The 21,512-nt window shown below is 36.7% G+C and overlaps 1 protein-coding gene across 21 annotated transcripts in view; it reads left to right on the forward strand.

Annotated features, from left to right (window-relative positions):
- SYNJ1 (synaptojanin 1) overlaps positions 1-21,512 on the forward strand; it is an 84,319-nt gene that overhangs the window by 43,366 nt on the left and 19,441 nt on the right. For 16 of the 21 annotated variants that reach the window (XM_019662821.1, XM_019662824.1, XM_019662826.1 and 13 more), the window contains 11 exons: positions 435-458; positions 3,541-3,732; positions 6,146-6,230; positions 11,126-11,266; positions 11,543-11,735; positions 12,003-12,161; positions 13,264-13,420; positions 14,005-14,122; positions 14,222-14,437; positions 17,566-17,644; positions 19,165-19,327. In XM_019662821.1, the coding sequence (XP_019518366.1) occupies positions 435-458; positions 3,541-3,732; positions 6,146-6,230; positions 11,126-11,266; positions 11,543-11,735; positions 12,003-12,161; positions 13,264-13,420; positions 14,005-14,122; positions 14,222-14,437; positions 17,566-17,644; positions 19,165-19,327 (1,527 nt within the window). The remainder of the gene's footprint in view (positions 1-434; positions 459-3,540; positions 3,733-6,145; positions 6,231-11,125; positions 11,267-11,542; positions 11,736-12,002; positions 12,162-13,263; positions 13,421-14,004; positions 14,123-14,221; positions 14,438-17,565; positions 17,645-19,164; positions 19,328-21,512) is intronic. The other 5 variants (XM_019662823.1, XM_019662827.1, XM_019662842.1 and 2 more) reach the window with 1 other exon arrangement.

Consider the following 21,512-nt stretch of genomic DNA (forward strand, 5'->3'; position numbering starts at 1 on the left):
TTATCAACTGGTGAGTCCCAGAAAGAATCCTAAAAGATGTATATTAGGGCAGTATCTTCTATATGTTCAGTATCCTATAGCCTCTTAAGTTTTCAGGTTCATATTCTCCCTTACATGTGTGTACATGCGTGCACATACACATATGCCCCTACAGGAGCAGCCTGAAGAGCAGGCCTAGGACCTCCTAATTGTGTAACTCTGACATCACTGGGGCACTGTAGGATGTTTCTTAAATGCAGAAGGTTTGCATCAGTTATTGTCATTTATTTTTAATCTTTGGTGTCCTATAGCCATCAGAAAAAATAAAGCCAACAAATTAACTCAAAAGAAAGAAATGAGACCATCTTAAAATGTTTTGTTTTAACACTCTAGATTTTAACTGTAACTTGATGTTTTACTAATGAATCTTTGTTTTCTTCTTGATGCATCCATAGTTTCTGAACAGACATTACAGTCAGGTACAGTATAGAAAATCAATCTATAAATAAAAGCAACTTTTTCTTCATTTTTCTAAAATTGATATTATAAATAAAGCCATATAAATGGAAACTTTCTCATATTTTCCCCTCAGATTCTAACAGCATAAATTGATACCTGTTTCAATCTGAGGGAAAAAAAAATTAAGTTTGAAAAAACTAAGTCACTTTATTTAGAAGGAAATATGCAATACTGTTTGTCATCCTGTAGCAAATGCTTAATTCTAATTAAGTATTATAGCTCACCTACTTTTAACTTAACTCTTATAATTCAATGAACAAACATTAATAGTATACCTTACTCTTTTTTTTTTTTTTTCAAAGATTTTATTGAGGAAGGGGAACAGTATTGGGGAATTGGGGAAAGGGAATAGCCAAGTTGTTGTCCTTCAGTCTTAGTTGTAGAGGACGCAGCTAGCTCAGCTCCAAGTCCAGTTGCCATCCGGTCGCCCGTCGGCAGCTCTCGGCTGTTCAGCTCAAGGTGCCGTGTTCAATCTTAGTTGCGGGTGGGCATAGCCCACCATCCCATGCGGGAGTCGAATTGGCAACCTTGTTGTTAGGAGCACGTGCTCTCATCAGCTGAGCCATCCTGCCACCTGTTAGCAGCTCAGTGGCAGCTCAGCTTGGGCACAGCTCACTGGCCCATGTGGGAATTGAACCGGCGACCCTGTTGCTCAGAGCTCGCACTCTTAACCAACTGAGCCATTTGGCCAGCCCAGTACACCGTACTCTTAATACGCTGATGGAAAAACCCAGATGTGACTACTTTGGATTAATTTCAGAGTACTGTCTATGACATTTATGACTATTCAGCAGTGTTGCTCACACATAATATTTGAAAAGGCATTGACTCATGTTCTCATATTGTGGTTGAAATAGTCTCTGGAACTATAAGACCTGCACTAAAAATATGATCTGAAATCTTTTACAAAGAATCAGGATTGCTAACAAAGTTAGAAGAGTTAAGTGTGTAAGACCTAAAGGTCATTATTTTCTTGTCTTTCCTATTCATAGGCATCTCGTACCTTCATTTTCTGGACAGAGTTTATGATCTGGTCTCCAAATGTGAATCTGTGGTGAAGGGAACAAAAGCTAATCTCTTGCCAGAAATTTAGTGGGAAAAGACATCTTTTCTTCCTTTCACTTTAGATTTGGTATCACTTAAGATTTGTTTTGCTATATATTGTTCTGAATGTTTTGAGAGGATGTAGGAAGAGAGCAAGCACTTCATGTAGCTTTGAGTTACATAATGAAATCCATGTTCTAAAATGATAAATGGACATCTGTTTGAACATAGACTCATTTCTTTCTGCATGTTGAGGTGCCAACCAGTTAAGAAAAAGCTAGGATTTAAAAAAATATTTTTATTCCATTTATAAACTGACTTTGTTAGTTCAGACAACGTGGCAACATGTTTTTGTTCACTCAATTCATTATTGTATCGCTGATCATTATAGAACTTGTGTTTTGATATAGAAAGGATTGCAGAAGCTGTTTTCATAGTAGAGACAATGGCAATGACTCCAGTTATAAACACCAGTGATTCTTTATCTAGGTACAGCCAGCTTTCAATTAACCACACCAACGTGCCAGAACAAATAATCTGCTTTCATTACCCCCAACACCTCTATACAAGTACTCAAATCAAATAGTAAGAGGGCTAAAAATCTGCCTGTCTACCTTTGGAATCACAGATGGTACCAAGATGTTACTTGTCTTTTTCATTCTCATTCACTCTCAAAACTGCTGTATCTTGGTGTCATAAAATAAATAATACCATAATAAAATAAGGTCATGTGATGAAAGGTGAGAATCATTTTGATTTTCTTTTCCTCTTTCCAGTTAACTGCCAGTTAAGTGCATATTCTGTTTTTAGATGAAGGTCCTCTGAAGGTTCCATCCATTTTAAGCGCCGTGAATTTAACTTAAGCAAAATCAGGTGTGGTTTAGAAGAAAGAAAGGTTGGTGGTAGTCAGAAAATACGCAGAAAAAGAGGTTGAGGATCCAAATTGTATTGAACGTTCATTCATTTAACAATTATTTCTTGGTCACTTACTATGTACCAGGCACTCCTGATCACTAACATACTGCAGTTAACAAAGTAGACCAACATTTCTGCCCTTGTGGAGCTTTCATTCTTGTGAGGGTGACACATAGTTACAGGATAAATAAATAAAATACATAGTTTGTAAATGGTGATAAATGTGATAGAGAAAAATAAAGCAAGGAGAGGATGTGAAAGGTTAGGGACAGAGTGCAAATTTTAATAAGGTGGTCAGGAAAAGCATCCCTGGAAAGTATAAAGACCCCGAGGAAGTGAGGGAAGGGTGTTGCAAGCATTGCGAGCAGCCAGTGCAGAGGCTCCTGGGTGGGAACAGGCCTGGCTCCTTCTGAAACAGCAGGGAGGCCAGTAGCTGAGCAGCGGGTGAACAGGAATGGGGAGCAGGTGAGGGCAGAAAGGCAAGGCAAATCATTTAGGGCCTTGTAGACCAGTTAAGGCCTTTGCTTCCATGCTGAGTGAGATGGGAAGCACTTATTAGTGACTTCATTCTCTGACATCTCATCGTCATCCATAATGTGTATTTTTGTCAGGGAGCCATAATTCATCACACCACTTGTCAGTAATTAGGATCTTAAATGGAAATGTTCTTACATGTTTTTGTTTGGGAGAATAGAAAAGTTGTATTTTTACCAGCTTTTGAATGAAAGTTAATTGCTGTATTCCTTAAAATGTTCCATCTCTAATTTTGTACATTATAAAATAACATAGCATTTCACTGAAGCAGAACTGTTCTGCATGTTTTATGTTGCTATAATAATTTCGTAATAGCTTTTCTTACTTTGGTTATTGTATTTAATGTGGTCGATTTTTTTTTAAATTGTGTTGCTTAATTGCATCGTGCTGGGCTTTATGTTCAAAGCTGATCTCTTTTTGTGCCTCTGCATGTATCTTACGCTTGTTTGTGATTATGATAATTGCACTTTCCAGACCTCTCACAGTTATGAAATCAATTTTAATAAGTGATTTACTGCAGCTAAAATTCTGTTGTTTTGTTTTGATTAGCCTCTTCTAAAGTACTAAAGAATATGTGTGAGAATTTCTACAAGTATTCAAAGCCCAAGAAAATCCGAGTATGTGTTGGAACCTGGAATGTGAACGGTGGGAAGCAGTTTCGCAGTATAGCTTTTAAGAATCAGACACTCACCGACTGGCTTCTTGATGCACCCAAGATAGCTGGCATCCAGGAGTTTCAAGGTTGGCTTTTGATAATATAGGTTTCACTAATAAATCCTGGCTGATTTATTAATCTAGAAAACAGTGGAGCACTTCACAATATATATTGCTTTATGAAAAAAGCTTCAATTTATAAATTTGAAACCAACATTTTATAATCAAATTTATTAAAAATTTACATTCTTTTTGTTTCTACATCTTTGTTTTCTACTTTATATTAAAAAAAACAATGATAAAATATCTTTTCCTTCAATATTTGATTCTCAGGGAAAGGATCCATACATAAATAGGTATCTTTAAAGGCAACCACACATATAAGAAAAATTAGTTCTGTTTTTATTCTTTTAACCTAACACTAAGAAAGCTTATTTTGTAATTGGTCATTTGAGTTTCATTTTTCAAACCTAGTGTGTGCCGTTTTTCAAATCTAGTCCTCAGTTATAAGATAAGAAATATTCAGGGTGGATCATAACAGTCTTACAAAATTTGTTGTAACTTTTGTTGGTACTTCATAACTTAACAGTCCTTAAGTTGGCTGTCATTCAGTTTGGGTACCCTGCCACCACGCTATTAAGAGCCAAAGCCAAACATTAAAATGAGGATGCTTTTATTTAGATTTGATTAGAATCATGAATTCCAGTCTGCTTCCTTTTTTAAAGTCAACTTTAATTTCCTTTTTAAAATGATACACATTTACCAAGTGTTATATGTGAAGGTGGTGTGCGTAGGAAATCCTGTGAGATACACATTTCACTTTTTTTTTTTAAAGATTTTATTAGGGAGTTGGGGAGGAGAACAGACAAGTTGCTGTGCTTTTGTTCTTCAGTCTAGTTGTGGAGGACGTCGCTTCACTGGTCCATGTTGGTATTATCATTGCGCTCTTCCCGAGTGAGGCAGATCGGTCGCCGGCCATTGGACGCCGCTCACTGTGGTTCTTGGCAGCTCACACCAGCTGCTGGCCGCTCATGCTGGCTGCCAGCCAGACACGATAGCTTATGGCAGCCCACTGCAGCAGGGGCTGCAGCCTATGCCATTGCCGGTGAGCAACTCACGGCAGCCCAGCTCCAGGTTGAGCTGTTGTTCACCATCTTAGCTGTAGAGGGCAGCGTCACTGACCTTCATGTGGGATCCGAACCGGGGCCCTGCTGCTCGGAGCTGGTGTCCCAAGCCAACTCCTAACCAATGCGCCACTCAGCCGGCCCCACATTTATTCATCACATCTTAAACCTGAGGTTTTCCCAAAACTTTTATTAAAATGCCCTTTCACATTTTACATTGAACCTATCTTGAAGTTGTAGTAGCAGTAGTAGTAATTACAATAATAATAAACGAAACAGCTAACACTACAGTTGTAAGTACTTCACATCTGTTCATTTAATCCTTTTAACAGACCTATTACATGGACACTATTATTATTATTTTAATTCCACAGATGAGGAATCTACTATGGTAAGGGAAGTGAGCTGCCCAAAGTCATGCAGCCTATAGTGGCAGAGCTGGTACTTGAACTCGGGCAGTTGGGTTCCAGAGTCTTTGTGCCACACTGCGTTTTATGTGTGAACTTGGGCAAATGGCTTAGTTCTCTGGAGCCCCAGTGTCCTGTCTGTAAATAAAAGGCAAAAGTAATTTGTCTCATAAGATGTTTGTGTGATAATTAAATGACATGATGTATAATAAGCCTTGCCTATAATAGTCAATAAACATTTTTATTTGTGTTTTTTATTTCTCAGTATTAGTTCATAGTATTTATAGGCTCTTTCTCGCTATTTATCCTCATTTCTGAATACTTAGGCCACCCAAAGTACCCCTGGACTGCTTATCTCAAGCAGCTCCTGCTCTCTGTTAGTCGTAGTCAGCTGTGAGAGAACTGATGGCTAGAATGGAGGGGCATGTTTTAACCACTGAATCTCTTCTGGTGTTCCAGGATTTTTTCCACCTATGAAATAGCAAAAAGATCAAGCCTGTGGTTTTCAAATTTGAATGTGAAAGATCCCTCCCATCTGTTCTCTAATTTGAAATGGTTTCTCAACCACTTTATTGTTTGTACCTTTTCTGAAGATTTCATTTCTCTCTCCAATTTTGATTCACTTTAGCCTTTTAAACGTGGCTTGTTTCTGTGTTGTCCATGGTACAAACTTAAGCAAGAATTCTTTCAAAATGATTTCTGAAAGGACTTAAGGAGCTTCTAGAATAGCAGTCTTAAATAAGCAAACTTAGGACTCCTGAATAGAAAGTAAATTTAAAGAAATTATGTCCCACTCATGGGTTTTTGTCTTTAATTTGAATTTGGTGAAAATTAAAACACAAAAATGGATTTTTATGAGATCCAGTCTTGACCTTAGTTGTGTTGACAGAGGCTGGGGAGGGGACAAGGGAGGGGTGCCATTTGGCTAAGGCCATATTTTAAAAGTCTTCCTTGGATGCTTAATTGTAGATAAAAGAAGTAAGCCAACTGATATATTTGCAATTGGCTTTGAAGAAATGGTAGAGTTGAATGCTGGAAACATTGTGAACGCAAGGTAAGCCAGTGAGGTAACACCTGAAAAAATTTCTAGTTCTGGGACATGGAGGGCAGATAAATAAGTGGTTGTTACAAGGAGAGATTGCGGTAATATATGTAAATGTCCAGTTTATGTAATTTTTTCTTTTTTTTTTAGCTGAGCCATCCTGCCACCTGTTAGCAACTCAGCTCGGGCTGGGAATCGAACTGTTGTTGCTCAGAGCTCGCACTCCTGAGCGAGCTCTTAACCAACTGAGCCACTCGGCCGGCCCTGAATTTGGATACTTTTTTTTATTTTTTATTTTTATTTTATTTTATTTTATTTATTTTATTTATTTTATTTTATTTTTTAGCTGAGCCATCCTGCCATCTCTTGGCAGCTCAGCAGCAGCTTAGCTTGGGCCAGGAATTGAACCGGCGACCCTTTTACTCGGAGCTCACACTCTTGAGTGAGCTCTTAACCAACTGAGCCACTTGGCCAGCCCTAAAAGTCCTGTTTAAACTGGAAAATAGCAGTTCTCAAACTTTGGTTTTAGGATCCTTCTACACTCTTAAAAATATTGAAAATCTTAAAGAACTTTTATCTATATAGGTTCTCTCTCAGTATTTATCACATTAAGCATTAAAAATGAAAATTCTTAAACATTTACTTCATTTAACATAAAGAACACTTTTTTTTCTGCACCATAAAGAATACTTTTTTTTCCTGAAAAGTAACTATTTTCCTAAACAAAAATTACTGAAAAGGATGGCATTGTTTTGTAGTTTTGCAAATCTCTTTAATATGTGGCTTAAGACAGCTGGATTCTCACATCCACTTTTGCATTAGTCTGTTGTAATATGTTGTTTTGGTTGAAGTATGCGAAGAAAACCACATAAATATGTGGTTGGAAATGAAAAATTTTTTTTCTTTTTTTAATATGGAACACTTCACGAATTTGCATGTCATCCTTGCACAGGGGCCATGCTAATCTCTGTATCACTCCAATTTTAGTATATGTGCTGCCGAAGCGAGCACGAAATGAAAATATTTTAATAGACTTTTCAGATAATTTCTCTGAGACTACACCAAAACTCAACAAATAGTTGTTTCTTAAAGGTTTGTTGAAATATGGAATCTAAAGCTGTAGCAGTGAACTTTTTGTGCTTTATTATATTGAAATTTATTGGTCTTTTATTCTTGCATGATTCTGAAACATCAAGTATTGGTCATTTGGAAAATTTTAATTCACTGAGCTATATAGATCTTCCAAATTTTGACACATTTCATTATTCAGTATAAAAATATTAATATATTGGTTATTATCACTGATCTCATCAGCAAATTCTTTTAAATATTTGGAAGCTCAAGATCACAGTAGCAGATACAAGTTTTTCAAAATTCTCATTTTTTGCTTACAAACTCAAATTTTATCATTGGAAATAAATACCATTGGTTGTTTCCCTTGAAAAGACAGAATTGGTCGAAAAAATGTTTGCCAAATAACCTAAGTCTGAATATCTATAGCCTGTCTCTCATTAGTTCTTTCAAGTAAAAATTGTATCCCATGAAAAAAGTAGTTAAGCTCTCAATTCAAACTGTCAAGTGCTTCTCTGTGAAACAACCATCATACTTCAGTATGCAGCAGAAGTGCTCGTGTTTTTCCCATTCATTATGGAATACTAAGAAGGTGTGACTTAAGGATTGAGCTTTGATAAAATTCGTAATGCGTGCTGCTTCATCAAGAATATTCTTAGGTGAAATGGCATTTTTTAATCTGCAAGTACATAACACTGACGACTATAATGACTCCTCTTACCGTTTGGCGCCTGGACTCCTGCTAAGGCATCGGCACTTTTCCTCACTGTTGCTTTTGCAGCATGAGGCAAACACAAACTGTGTCAACACAGTGAAAGAGGCACACAGTGTCTTAGTAGTATTATGAAAATAGTTTTGACCTCATGGTTTTGGGGACCCCCAAGGATGTTCCCAGACCACACTTTGAGGACTACTGTTCTGAAGCCTTATTACAAATACAAATTATTTGAATGAAATCTAAAGCTTAAGTGCTTTATTTTAGCAAAGTATGTCTGCTTTAAAGTTGAGCAGTTGCCCATCTTTTAAGACATTTTTAAAGATTTTCAGAATAAAATTATAGGCTAAAATAGTATGGTATCAATCTTGCAAATGGCTTTTTGTTTTGTTTTGTTTTTTGCCAAAGTGAATAGCAATTCATACAGGGAAGTAGAAAAATCCAGCTTCATTCATTTTGATGTTTGAAAATGTATATTCAGGTCTTAGAGCATACTCTTAGGTCCCTACTATCAAATTGTTCACTCGTTTTCTAAACAGAGCTTAATCAAATTATTCTTTAATGAAGTGGTGGTTATTCATTCATTTATTTAATCAGTATCTATTGAGAACCTACTTTAGGTACTAAAGATACATCAATGAATAAAACTGAGAAAATTCCCTACCTTCATGGACCTTCTATCCTAGTGGGAAGAAACAGACAATAAGCAATAACTATAGTAAGTAAATTCTATGGCATGTTAGAAGACGGTGAGTGCCATGGATAATAAATAGATGGAGGTAAAGGGGATCAGGCAGGTGGAGGAGGGAGGTGCGTGCAGCTTTCAATGGAACAATTAGGGTTCATTGAGAGGATGACTTGAGTCAGCTGAAGAAAGGGAAAGCTGTCGTTCTCTTTTCAGAATTTGAGTCATAGTGGTGGGATTATGGTAGATAGAGAATCCATGTTCTGGATTCGTATTTTGGAGGTAGTGTGGCATAGTGTTAGATAGACTAGATAGATGTATGTGAGGCCATATTCTCTGGTTTGTCACTTGTCATTTGTGTGACCTGGAATAATGAGAAAACTGGTTTTTGCTCTCCATTGGAGGTTCTTGGGCACAAACTCATTACTCTGAAAATTTATACATAAAGACTTAAACATTCATTCTGCTTTCTCTGTATGAACTATGTTTCAGAGTAATTGAATAGTTAAAGAGAAAACTTCTTTATAGATGAATTCCAACTTGTTACAAATGCCTGTGATATACTGAAATTACAAAAATCAACATTTTGCAACCCCTAATGAAATAATGGATCTAGACAATGATCAGTGGATGCTAAAACCTTAGAAGAAGGATTAAAAGAGGGAACTTTTCCTTAGAGAAACAACCATAATACACACACAGAAAAAATATCAGCATCAATATGTCAGAAATAAACCACAATAACGTAGAGTCAGATCCTCAGAAAAATTTCAAGTTTATGTTCTTTGTGGAGAAGATGTTGATTGTCAAAATAACCATGAAGAACCTGCCTAGCTTTTTTGTTTCTGGAAGAACAGTTACAAACTTTAAAATTGAAGCTATGATTCTGTCATCATTTCATGTTGTTACAGTGCTTTTATTACACACTATAGATCCTGCCATAAGTGAGTACATTAGTTTTTAAGAGACTGCTGGAGTAGTATTAATTCAGTTGGAGCAATAATTGACTCAGTAGGATGCTGGTGGTCTCAAAGAGTTAAAGTGCCTTCCAAAGTGTTATGTTTCAGAAAGGGATTTTTTTTTTAAGAAACAATAAACATCCTCAAATAGTTAAGGCAAAGTATATGTACAAAGCACTATATCAGATATCTGGAGAGACATCCAGGAACATTACATTTTGAAAGGGAAAGTAAGAAATGAAGACAAGTAACTTTAAAACAAGGCGGAATATAAAAGTGTTAGAAAAAGGGGCAAGGGGGAGGTACTTTTTATTGTTAAGAGTTGCTTAGATTGTCCCAGTCTGAACAGCCTATCAGGTTAACATCACAGAGATTATGTACTTCCTGCTGTGATGCAAGGGTGACTGTACTACCCATGAGTTTATTTTTGCCAAAACAAATAAAATTGAATGTGTTTCTTAAGCTTTTAGATTAACCAGTTTAAAATAAATGTGAGAGAGAGAGGGATAAGTTAAGATACCAAGAGGACACATCAGCCAAACCCAGACTGTTGAATGTTTTACAGACAAATGGTCCAGCTTCTTAAAAATAAATGGCATTGAAAAGGGGATGGAGAGGGTTGAAACACAAGGATTAAGAGAGATTCAAGAAACATAACAAGCAAATGCAATGTGTGGCCTTGTTTGGACCCTGTTTTAAAGAAATCAGCTGTAAGAAGACATTTTAAATAATGAGGAATATTTAAATATGAACTGAGTATTAGATGACATTAAGGAATTGTTAATATTTAAGTGTGACAATGGCATTGTGATTATGTAAAACTTAAAATGTCCTCTTGTATTAGAGATACATACTAAAGTATTTACAGGTTAAATGGCATGTGTCTTAGATTTGGTTTAAAATATTCCAGGTTTACCCCTCCCCCCCCCAAAAAAAGGATGGAAATATAAAGATTGGTAAATGATGATAATTGTTGAAGCTGGGTAATAAGTATATGGGGGTTTATTTTATGATTGTCTCTTTAATGTGTATATTTAAATTTTTTCTATACTAAGTTTTTAAAAAGATAGTAATTATAATCCAGAAAAATAAGAAAAAAGGGGGAAAAATGTATCTGGAAGCATGTACTTCTCTATTAGCCTAATGAATACTTAAGGAAAAAGTAATGTATATAAGCTTGAGGTTACTTACATAGTGAGTGCTCATCTAAAAATAAGTGTGCTTCCATTTCTTTGTAGAGGAATAGTAGCTTAGATTTTGAAATGTGGTATTCATTCTTTTGGCTAAATTTTGGGTTTTCCTTTTTAAAGGAAACAAGAAACCAGCTTGCATAAAGATTTTACTGTTGGTATAGATTTCATGACTGTTGGTTAGCCTTATTAAATTTGGGTATATAAAGGTATAATTGATAGTTGTCATAAAATACCCATGTTGTCAATATCTTTTTAAAGATTTCCTTTTTAATATGTTCTGGTAGCACAACGAATCAGAAGCTCTGGGCTGTGGAACTTCAGAAGACCATCTCCAGAGACAACAAGTATGTGCTGCTGGCTTCTGAGCAGCTGGTGGGCGTGTGCCTGTTTGTTTTTATCAGACCCCAGCATGCTCCTTTCATCAGGTCAGTGAACAGCACTCTCTCCTAAGGCCGCTTCCTACCGTCAGATAACAAGAAAAAGGCTCCAGAGAAACACTTGTTCATGGTTCTTGTTTTTAAACGTGTTTTTGATTAAAGAGTCATTAATAGAAATTGTGAAAATACTACAATTCACAACCTTGCCCTCAAACTGCCACATAATATGTAGTTATTTAATTATGTAATATGCATTTGTAATTTCTTATGCACAGGCAACTATTGAAATTTCAGGTCTTTGATTCAGAGTTCATTGTTTTAAAGGGATGTTGCAGTTGATACTGTAAAGACTGGAATGGGAGGTGCCACTGGAAATAAGGGAGCGGTTGCAATTCGAATGTTATTCCACACGACAAGCCTTTGCTTCGTCTGCAGCCACTTTGCGGCGGGGCAGTCACAGGTCAAAGAAAGAAATGAAGATTTTGTAGAAATAGTACGGAAACTGAGTTTTCCTATGGTAAGCCCCTGCTGCCTGTTCTTGAAGATGGAGCTTTGAAACGTATTTTAATCTACCCCAAATTCTGTATCGGTTTTTGAAAATTTAAGGTAGTTTCTAGGAAAATCAAGTGTTTACCTAAGTAGATATTTCATGTGTTATAAGCATTGGGTTAAATGAGTAGGGGATGGCCCGGGGGAGGCAGGCATATTTGAGACAAAGAGATGGTGGTAAAACATTCTTTAAATTGATTATTTTGAATTTCAAGTCCCATCTTCTTGCTTCCAGGGAAGGATGCTGTTTTCCCATGACTATGTATTTTGGTGTGGTGATTTCAACTATCGAATCGATCTCCCTAATGAAGAAGTTAAAGAGCTCATAAAACAGAAAAATTGGGATTCTCTTATAGCAGGAGATCAACTTATCAACCAGAAAAATGCTGGACAGGTATATACATACTTAAGAGGATACTTGGATTGAGAAGAAGGCAATCTTGCTTATGAAACATGCTTTCCTTAATCGTAGTGTTGCCTTTTTTTATAATCTCTTGAAACTGTATATATATACATATATATAGTTTAACAGACTGAATTACCTTTCCTTAAAAAAAAAAAAAAAAAAGGGGAATGTAAAACCCATGGTAATTCCTAGGATAAAAATATATTATGTCTCTATAAAATTCACTTTCAAGTAGAAGAATATGTTTGTTTGTTTGTTTTTCAGTAATAGTGAATTTAGAATCTTATTCTTTAGGGCTACTATTTTTTTACTTTAAAATCCTGTGATAATAGGCTTTATTTTTTCTTCTCTCGTTTCTCATATCATCTGCCTTTTTAAAACTTATTCCTTAAAACTTATGGCCACAAAATTTTGAAAGAATTTATTTAAAGACCATTTTTTTCAAAGTAGAGGTGATGATGGCCACTCAATATGGAGCCTTCATAGTCATCAGACTTACATTCTAACACTTTGGGCACCACTCACCCTTTTTAGGCCCCACGTCCTCATTTGATAATGAGACATCAGACTATATGATTTCCAAAATCCCTGACAGTTCAGTTCAAAGGTCTGATGAAATTCCCTTATTTATGTTTTTATACTTGGTTTAATCAAAGGTCGAACAAGTGGCATGAACAAAGGCCATGTTTAGGTTATTTTTTCCTAGGCTTTGTTCCATTTGGTTAGAAGTGTTTAACAGCGGTTCTCAACCTGTGGGGCGCAACTCCTTTGGGGGTCGAATGACCCTTTCACAGGGTCGCCTAAGACCATCGGAAAACAAAAAGATATTTACATTATGATTCATAACTAGCAAAATTACAGTTATAGAGTAGCAACGAAAATAATTTTATGGTTGGGGGTCACCACAACATGAGGAACTGTATTAAGGGGTCGCGGCATTAGGAAGGTTGAGAACCGCTGGTGTATCAGATGCGCACAAATTTCCTGTGAGAGTCTCCAGCACATAGTAGACATTTAATGAATGGCTGCCTCAATGTAAACAGAACTCTTTTGCTTTTCAAGTAACTTACTTTGTATATGTTTATTGTAGATTTTTAGAGGATTTTTAGAAGGAAAAGTAACCTTTGCTCCGACATATAAATATGATTTGTTTTCTGAAGACTATGACACGAGTGAAAAGTGCCGCACACCTGCATGGACAGACCGTGTCCTCTGGAGAAGAAAGAAATGGTCTTTTGATAGATCAGGTTGGGAAATGGACTTCTTCATTTCAATGAGTTAGTGCAGATTTAATGAGGTCGAGGGAATGGTATAAATATTAAGGGAGGAGGGCTATTTTTTCCACAAGGGTTATCTAGAATAGAAGAAATAAAATTTAAATATAAAACAGATTTTAAAAAATATCCTCAGACTTTCTTATAATAATTTACTTAATTTTTCAGTCTACTTTCTTTTTCATATAAAGAGAAGCAAGGAAACATTTTTATGAACTTTTCATTTGAATGCTAGTTGAGGTTTTTAATGTGAATAACTCAAGTGGTTTGCAAATATTATGAGCTGTCTGTTGAATTATTTAGGAAACAATGGTCACAGGCCTTTAAGTGACCTCAGAAGTAAAGCATCATCTTAGTTTTTACTACGTACAGCTTAAAATGATAACTTCACCAAAAAACTCTAACTTAAAGGTGTCTAACTTTCTGCCTATTAGCAAGTGTATCCAGCATCCCGGCCTCAGACAACTGAAGCTGGTAAAGCAAAGGAGACAGTTCCTTGCTCCCCTTCATCTGTCATCACGTGGCTTCACTTGCATTTTGTTCTATTCTCACTGCAGCTGAAGATATAGATCTCCTGAATGCTAGTTTTCAAGATGGAAGCAAAATCCTCTACACGTGGACTCCGGGCACTTTGCTACACTACGGGAGGGCCGAGCTGAAGACCTCCGACCACAGGTGTTAACAGTCTCAGTGTTTCTAACGGGGCTTGACATTTATTTTGAAATACTCCTCTTCTTAAACATTCCTAACGCGTCTGTCTTCCCTCTGCCTAAGGCCTGTCGTCGCCCTCATTGATATAGATATATTTGAAGTGGAAGCTGAAGAGAGGCAAAACATTTATAAAGAAGTCATTGCAGTTCAGGGTCCACCAGATGGTACCGTACTGGTCTCAATCAAAAGTTCTGTACCAGAAAATAATTTCTTTGATGATACTTTGATTGATGAGCTTCTGCAGCAGTTTACAAATTTTGGTGAAGTTATACTCATAAGGTGAGTAAAATATTTATTGTTCAAAAGTAGCTCATGATTCATAAATAATATTTTCCGTATTAGAAATTACCTTATTTAGTGTTTGAATAGTATATGAATATTTTTTGTTGCTAAACTATGGGAAAATCATACTATAGAAACATTATCCAAAGAGCTATTAGGTTTTAAAACTGAATTCTCTACTTAGAAAATTAAAGTTCAGTAATGAAACTTTACAGGAACAGTTGATGACAAAAATACGTGCACGTTTAGATGCGACCCTCCAGATTCCTATATGATGTAACATATAAGCCCCATGACAAAATGAAGATGTGATGCTATTTTATTTTTTTAAGGTGAGGTAAAAGTAAAGTAGAGTCATGTATTCTTTCCCTCCTCAATTTAAGAAATTTGATGTTTTAAGTAGTTTTAACTCATTTAATGTCCACCTAACATCACTGGGATGCCGCTCAGGAGTCCGCCCTGCCAGCCTTGGCTTCCATTGTTGACTTAACCATCTGCCTTTTGCAGAACCAGGCGCCTCTTCCATTGTTTACAAAATGTCCTCTTCGAAGTGTACAGCAATTTTGAGACGTTGAATAACATGGATGTGTTTACTTGCCATAGGGGAGAGGGACTATTAAGTTCATCTGCTTCTTTAGGCATGTTTTATAGATACTCGGTGGGCAAATCTCTAGACTAGGTGCTGAGGAAGAGCAGAGGAGAAACTGAAAACTCGATTCCTGTTTAGAATCTCTCTGAGAAGACCAGCATGCGTGTGATGGCTTCCCTGCATGCTGAACACAGCAGAAGCCAGAATGAAGATGGCGTGGTTTCTTGTAGTGGGAGAAGCAGGCCCGAGAAACCGAGAGTCCTGTCAGAGAGTAAACGAGCCCCTCAGATCTTTAGACAGAGATCTATCCCAAAGCTTTAAAATACAACAAAATATTTCTGAAAACCTTAAGGCCTTAGGAAGTACATAGTGAAATCTCTAAGTGTACAGATGACGGTAAACTTTGCCAAGTACAGAAATGCCAAAACGCTAGGAGCATCATGTGGACTGTGAGTGGGCACAAAGTAGCAGATAAGTGTCCTTATGAGAAAATGTAAAACACTGCACTGGGCTAGAGGAATCCAAAGTGTACATAAGGGATGGAAGACTGTCATTATAACCCAGCCTCTAACGCACACAGTATTAAATTGGAGCCAGAAGCTTTCTCCAAATTCTGTCACCATTAAAAACAGCACTGGCAATGAAACAAGGCATTACTCTAAGACTATAAAACCATGATATGCCTCCATACCTGGAATATTCTGGTTGTTACGCCTTTATTTATTTATTTATTTATTTATTTATTTATTTATTTATTTATTTTTAGCTGAGCCATCCTGCCATCTGTTGGCAGCACAGCGGCAGCTCAGCTCGGGCCATGAATCGAACCAGCAACCCTGTTGCTCAGAGCTCACATGTTGAGCGAGCTCTTAACCAACTGAGCCACTCGGCCGGCCCTTGGTTGTTACACCTTTAGACAGCCAAGTTAGAATACAAAAAGCAGATGATGAAAGTAAACAAGGAAAGGACTACTGTCAGTAAGGCTAAACTGATGATCACCTTTTGGTCTAGAATAAGACAACCATTAAAGGAGTGACTGAAGTAACCCCCCTTATATATTGGGTTGTCGGAAAAGTCATTATGTATTTCTTCTGTTTTTCATTGCAAAAATGAGTCATGACTTTTCCGACAACCTAATAAATAAGAGGCTCCCTGGAAATGTAGATGGGGCAAATTTAGAGGCATGTAGATACTTATATTAATTGGGGGAAAACTCTAGAAGCTTTTACCCTAGTGAATGAAAACAGGAAGAAAATACAGCTTCTAAAAGGACCTACATAAATCCATGGATATTAGAACCACAATCTCTTGTTAAAGTTAGAAATGTGTAAGGGGCACATTGCTAATTAAGAATAGGACCAAGAAATCTGCCCTGCCATACGAACCCAAATGCTTTGGTACCACTGTCAAAGAACAAATCATGTTCTTCAGGGTCAGGGGACTGGTGCAGTATAAGTACAACCTTACAATAGTGATAAGAACGTTTGGATAGGGATATTCTGCATTGCCAACAATTTGAAAAAGATACTCTTATAATATTTAGGTAAGAATGATGTCCCTATGTCTTTCCAAGCCTTTGATTTAAACTGGATAAAGTATTTCAGCACACTTTGTTTTTAGCCTTTTCCTCTTAATATCCATAATCCATACTTTTGAATCCTAGATTGAGAGAGAGAGAGAGAGAGAAATCTATACGTGTACGTGTTTTTTTTGTCTCTCATCTTTGAAAAATCTGTAAGGATTTCTGAACTTGATTTATACGGTTGGGAATAGTTCAACTCATAAAATTGCTTCTGTAAATAAGTGATAACATTATAATTTGTTTTATTTTTTTGTGTGATAACATTATTACATATCAGTGACCATCTTCTTCAGAACTTGTCCTAATGTCATTTCTATTTTGGGGGTTTCCTATTTCAAAATTATAAACTTAGAATCATAGGAAAGGCCACTGAAATCCCAAGAGAGTAGATGGCTGTCAGTGAATAAAGACAAGGACCATAACCTAAGGCTACTTGGGGGAGATCTGAGATATACAGACAGACAGATAGATTTTATTGACAACTCTGTCTTCTTTGTTGATCAAAGGAAATTTACTTCAAGGGAAATTTAATCAAAGGGAAGTCCCCGAGACAGCAAAAATACATGGTACTGACTATGGGTTCAGGACACTTGGATTCTAGCTCTGTAACTTATTCACCTCATAAGGTTACTCTGAGCAAGCCCTTTAACCTCTGGCCTTTTTTTCCCTTGTTAGTGAAATGAAGGATTGCATCTGCAGGGTCCTAAGTGGAGATCCACAGCCCGTTTCTCCTGGCAGACTATTTTATGCGCATAGTATTTGAAAGCCATGTGAATTTGAACTCTTTGGGGGAAGAGTGCCCTCTCCAGGTCACCACGAGCCCTACTGCTCTCCTCTTGTTTTTCACTTCCCTGTCCCTAAAGGCTCTTGTTAATCAATAATTATTAGATTAGTCACTGGGCTAACTGTCTTAAGGTATTACGTTTTTTTATTGTTTGTTTTTCTTTCTTGAAGATTTGTAGAAGATAAAATGTGGGTTACATTTTTGGAGGGAAGTTCTGCCTTGAATGTTCTAAGCCTAAATGGTAAAGAGGTAAGTTAGCATTTGTTGATTCTAAACCATTCTGTAATTAAGTGTCTGAAGATTGTATATTTAAGACATGCAGCAAGATCATCTAAGTATATTTCCAGCTCAGGAGGATAAAAGACCTTAAAGTGTGCTTTAATATTTATTATTTAGGCTAGGTTTCTAACTGATTCAGGATTATATTGGTCTCTCCCTAGAGATATTAACCATTGACATAGGCTAAGAAAAAACATATTTACCACCTAATTTGATTTTGATTATATATTTGTATAAAACCTTTTAAGTTCTTAATTGGGATAGATATTCTGGTTCAGATAGTGGAAAATATTTTTATCAAATGAAGAAAATGCTCTATTTACAAAAAAGGGGGAGGAAGATGTTCATTATTTTAGGAACTGGTTTTATTGGCTTGAATAGTGGTACTCAGATACCTTTTTCAAGCATAGGTAAAATATTTCCCACAGAGAATATAGTCAGTAATATTGTAGTAACTATGTATGGTGTCAGGTGGGTAGTAGATATATCGGGGTGGTCAAGAAATTCTAATGTGAATAGCACTTTGAGCAAAGGAATGTCTGTTGTCACAAAGGTACCAGTTGTCATCACAGCATGTTGGTCACAGCCACCGAGTTCATTTGGAAATACTAGAAAAGCTCATATATTACATATACTGCAGAAACTCTTGAAACAAAGGAAGTCAAAAGTGTGTAGGAGAGAGCGTACATTTTAGAAAGAAAATTTGTTTTAATGTGAGTTGTAAATGAGAACGTTTTTTCTAGTGTCCAATCTGTTTTGCCCAAAGAGTCTTGTGGCTCTCTGCAAGTTTTTTGAAAGTATTTTTTTAATACATTTAATAGGACAGTGTAACTTGATTTAATGTGTTGGTTATTTTAGATAACACTTTTGTCTAAAAGCACTCAAATTTATAGGAAAGACAAAGTGCCCTTACGTGATAGCAGTCATTCTGTTTTCAGAATGATTAACTTTTGTTGAAGATTTAAAATGGTCTTAAATTATCTCAGTATTCTTCTGACATTTGAAATGCTGAAACTACTTTAACAATATAGCAACTTTTAAGACCATTATGCCAAGTTGGGTAGGTCCAAATGAACAGGAAAAATATTTTAAAGGTTTTGTACTGTCTCTTCTGTAGTTGTTTCATATAGGAGCAATTATTTAATCTGTGGCTCAGAATCAAAGGAAATATAAAATTATGTAGCACAGTTGTCAGTGAATTTACATCTGGTTAGGGAAAGACACTGGCTGTCCCAAAGGAAACTTGAAACTGTGTGTATCCTAGAAAAGACCTTTGATTTAGCAACACAGGTGTTTAAAGGGGAGAATTGGGAATGTTTAAAGGAGTTAAAAATTCAGTGTATATGAAACAGTTATGTTGAATTGAGTCTAGCTAAATTAAGCCTATACTGTTTGTTGCATAGTATAACTAATAAGATAGTCTCTTTATTGTAAGATAGTTACTTTTCATGCCAATGAATTTTTATTTTATATGTCTTTTACTCAACTAGTTATTGGGTCGGACTATAACTATTACTTTAAAAAGTCCAGAATGGATCAAAACTTTGGAAGAAGAAATGAGTTTAGAGAAAATTAGCGTTCCGTTGCCATCGTCAACAAGCTCTACCCTGCTCTGTGAAGATGCAGAGGTCGCAGCAGATTTCGATATGGAAGGTTTGTTTATTGAACACATTTGACTTCTGTACTCCTAGATAAATTTCCTTCCCATCAGCAAAGTCTTCGTCTCCAAGTTTATCCTTTTCTTTCTTCTTGTAACACACATAGCAGTATTAGATTTTGTTTTGCATTGTATTGTGTTTATTTTGCTTGTCTCTAGACTTAAGATGGATTTGCCATTCTGCCATTCAAAGGTTAATATCTTGACAAATGTTAGTTTATGTGTTTATGTGACAAGAGCACAAATTGGTATTTTTGGTGAGTGGTTGGTCTCACTGATTGCAGTTAAGGTAGGAAAGTAGAAGTTCAAAGTGGGTATTCTAACAGCAGAAATGGATTCAAAATCATTACTACAAAAGGGGATATATTTCAAAGTAATTTTAAAAGATTCTCAAAGTAGCTAAGAATACATGCATTTGAAACTGAACCACTCATAAATATAGCTCTTTTGAGTTTGGAATGTTGGACAGGTTATCTGGATATAATAATTTCCTTAAACGTGATTAAGAAATGCATTTGCTTTCTAGTGCTATATGCATATTATTCTAGCATATTTTCCATTAAAATGCATACCTTTGTTTATAAAATGACAACACATTGTATTGTGATAGCCTGTACGTGTAGATTAATAATGCATTTAAGGTTTGAACACCATACGATTCTCTGTTTTTTCACATTTCTCTGTTTATCTGCTTAGGCCACACATTCATGTAGTACCTTTTATGTGCCAGTACATGCTAGATGCTGGAAATTCAGCAGCTGGCATCCTTGCCCTGCCAGAACTCAGCTTAGTGGGTGCTGCACACAAGTAAGCAGCCATATATCATATTATAATCAAGTGACGTAATGCAGTAATGAACTATGCTGCGGTAGTTCATGGGAGAGTCACCTGGCATAGATTTGGGAAGTTGGAAAAGGTATCCCAGAGGAATTTAAATTTAAATTGAGAATCCTAAGACTAAACTAAGAGTTAGATTAGAGGTCAAAGGGGTGAACGAGAAAGAAGGAATTTTGAGGGGCCTAAGGGGGAAGAAAGGATCTAAGCTGATTGTGCAGGTGTGCTTGTGAGGGAGTAAATGGAGAAAAAAGAAGGTAGGTGCAGGGGCAGGTGTGGGACGGAAGGTGGATTTGGTTTTGAACATGTTGGGTTTGAGGTGTCTGGAGCCTGTGGGGTCCAGATGTAGGTGTGTGGTCCTGGCGCTCAGCAGAGAGCTCTGGCTCACAGGCTGGTGCTAATGGCAGTGAGAGCCAGGGCTGTTTCTTAGCTTGGCCAGGATTACATAGAGATGGGAGAGAACTGGCCGTGGGACTGAGAACAGAGAAAAACAGACTTTAAAGAAAGGCTGAAGAAGGCTGACCACAAAAGGAAAACCAGAAGAAACAGCTAGAAGTGCCAAAGAGCAAGAGGATAGAGTGGCTTAAAAATCAAGAAAAGAAAATAAGTCAGACGGAGAAAGACAAATGCCATATGATCTCACTTATACGTGGAATCTAAAGAATAGAAAAAAGTGAGCAAACTAAACAGAAACAGTCTCAGAGATATAGAGAAAACACTGAGGGTTGCTAGATGGGAGGGGGGTGGGGATGAGGGAGAAGGTGAGGGATTAGAAAGCACAAATTGGTAATAACAAAATTGCCATGGGAATACAAAAGACAGTTTAGGGAATATAATCAATAATGTTGTAAAGATTTTGTAGGTTATCCGGTGGACATTTGTCTTATTAGGGGAGGCCACTTCATGGACGGTGTAGATGCCTGACCACTGTGCTGTACACCTGAAGCTGAATAATACTGAATGTCAACTGTAATTTTATATGTATGTCACAGGATGTAGAGCAGAGCATAGGGAATAGAGTCAATGGAATTATAACAGCTATACAGGATGTCAGAGGGGCAGTAGATTGGAGGAGGGAGGTTATCACTTTGTGAGGGGTGTAAATGTCTATTGTTTTGTACACCTGAAACTAATTTTTTAAAAATCAAGGAAAGAAATGGTAACAAGAAGTAGTCCATGGTGTTCTGTGTCACAGAGAGATAAGGAGAAACTGCCTCTTGTCCTTTGGATTAAATAACAGGGAAAGGAGGCTGTTGGTGACATTCATGAGCGTGATTTCAGTGGAGCGCTGAAGCCAGATGGTGGTAAATTGAGGTGTGGATGGAAGGTGAAGAAGTGCAGAGAATG

This window comes from Hipposideros armiger, unplaced genomic scaffold (assembly GCF_001890085.2).
Source record: "Hipposideros armiger isolate ML-2016 unplaced genomic scaffold, ASM189008v1 scaffold_381, whole genome shotgun sequence".
In the NCBI taxonomy this organism is placed as follows: domain Eukaryota; kingdom Metazoa; phylum Chordata; class Mammalia; order Chiroptera; family Hipposideridae; genus Hipposideros; species Hipposideros armiger.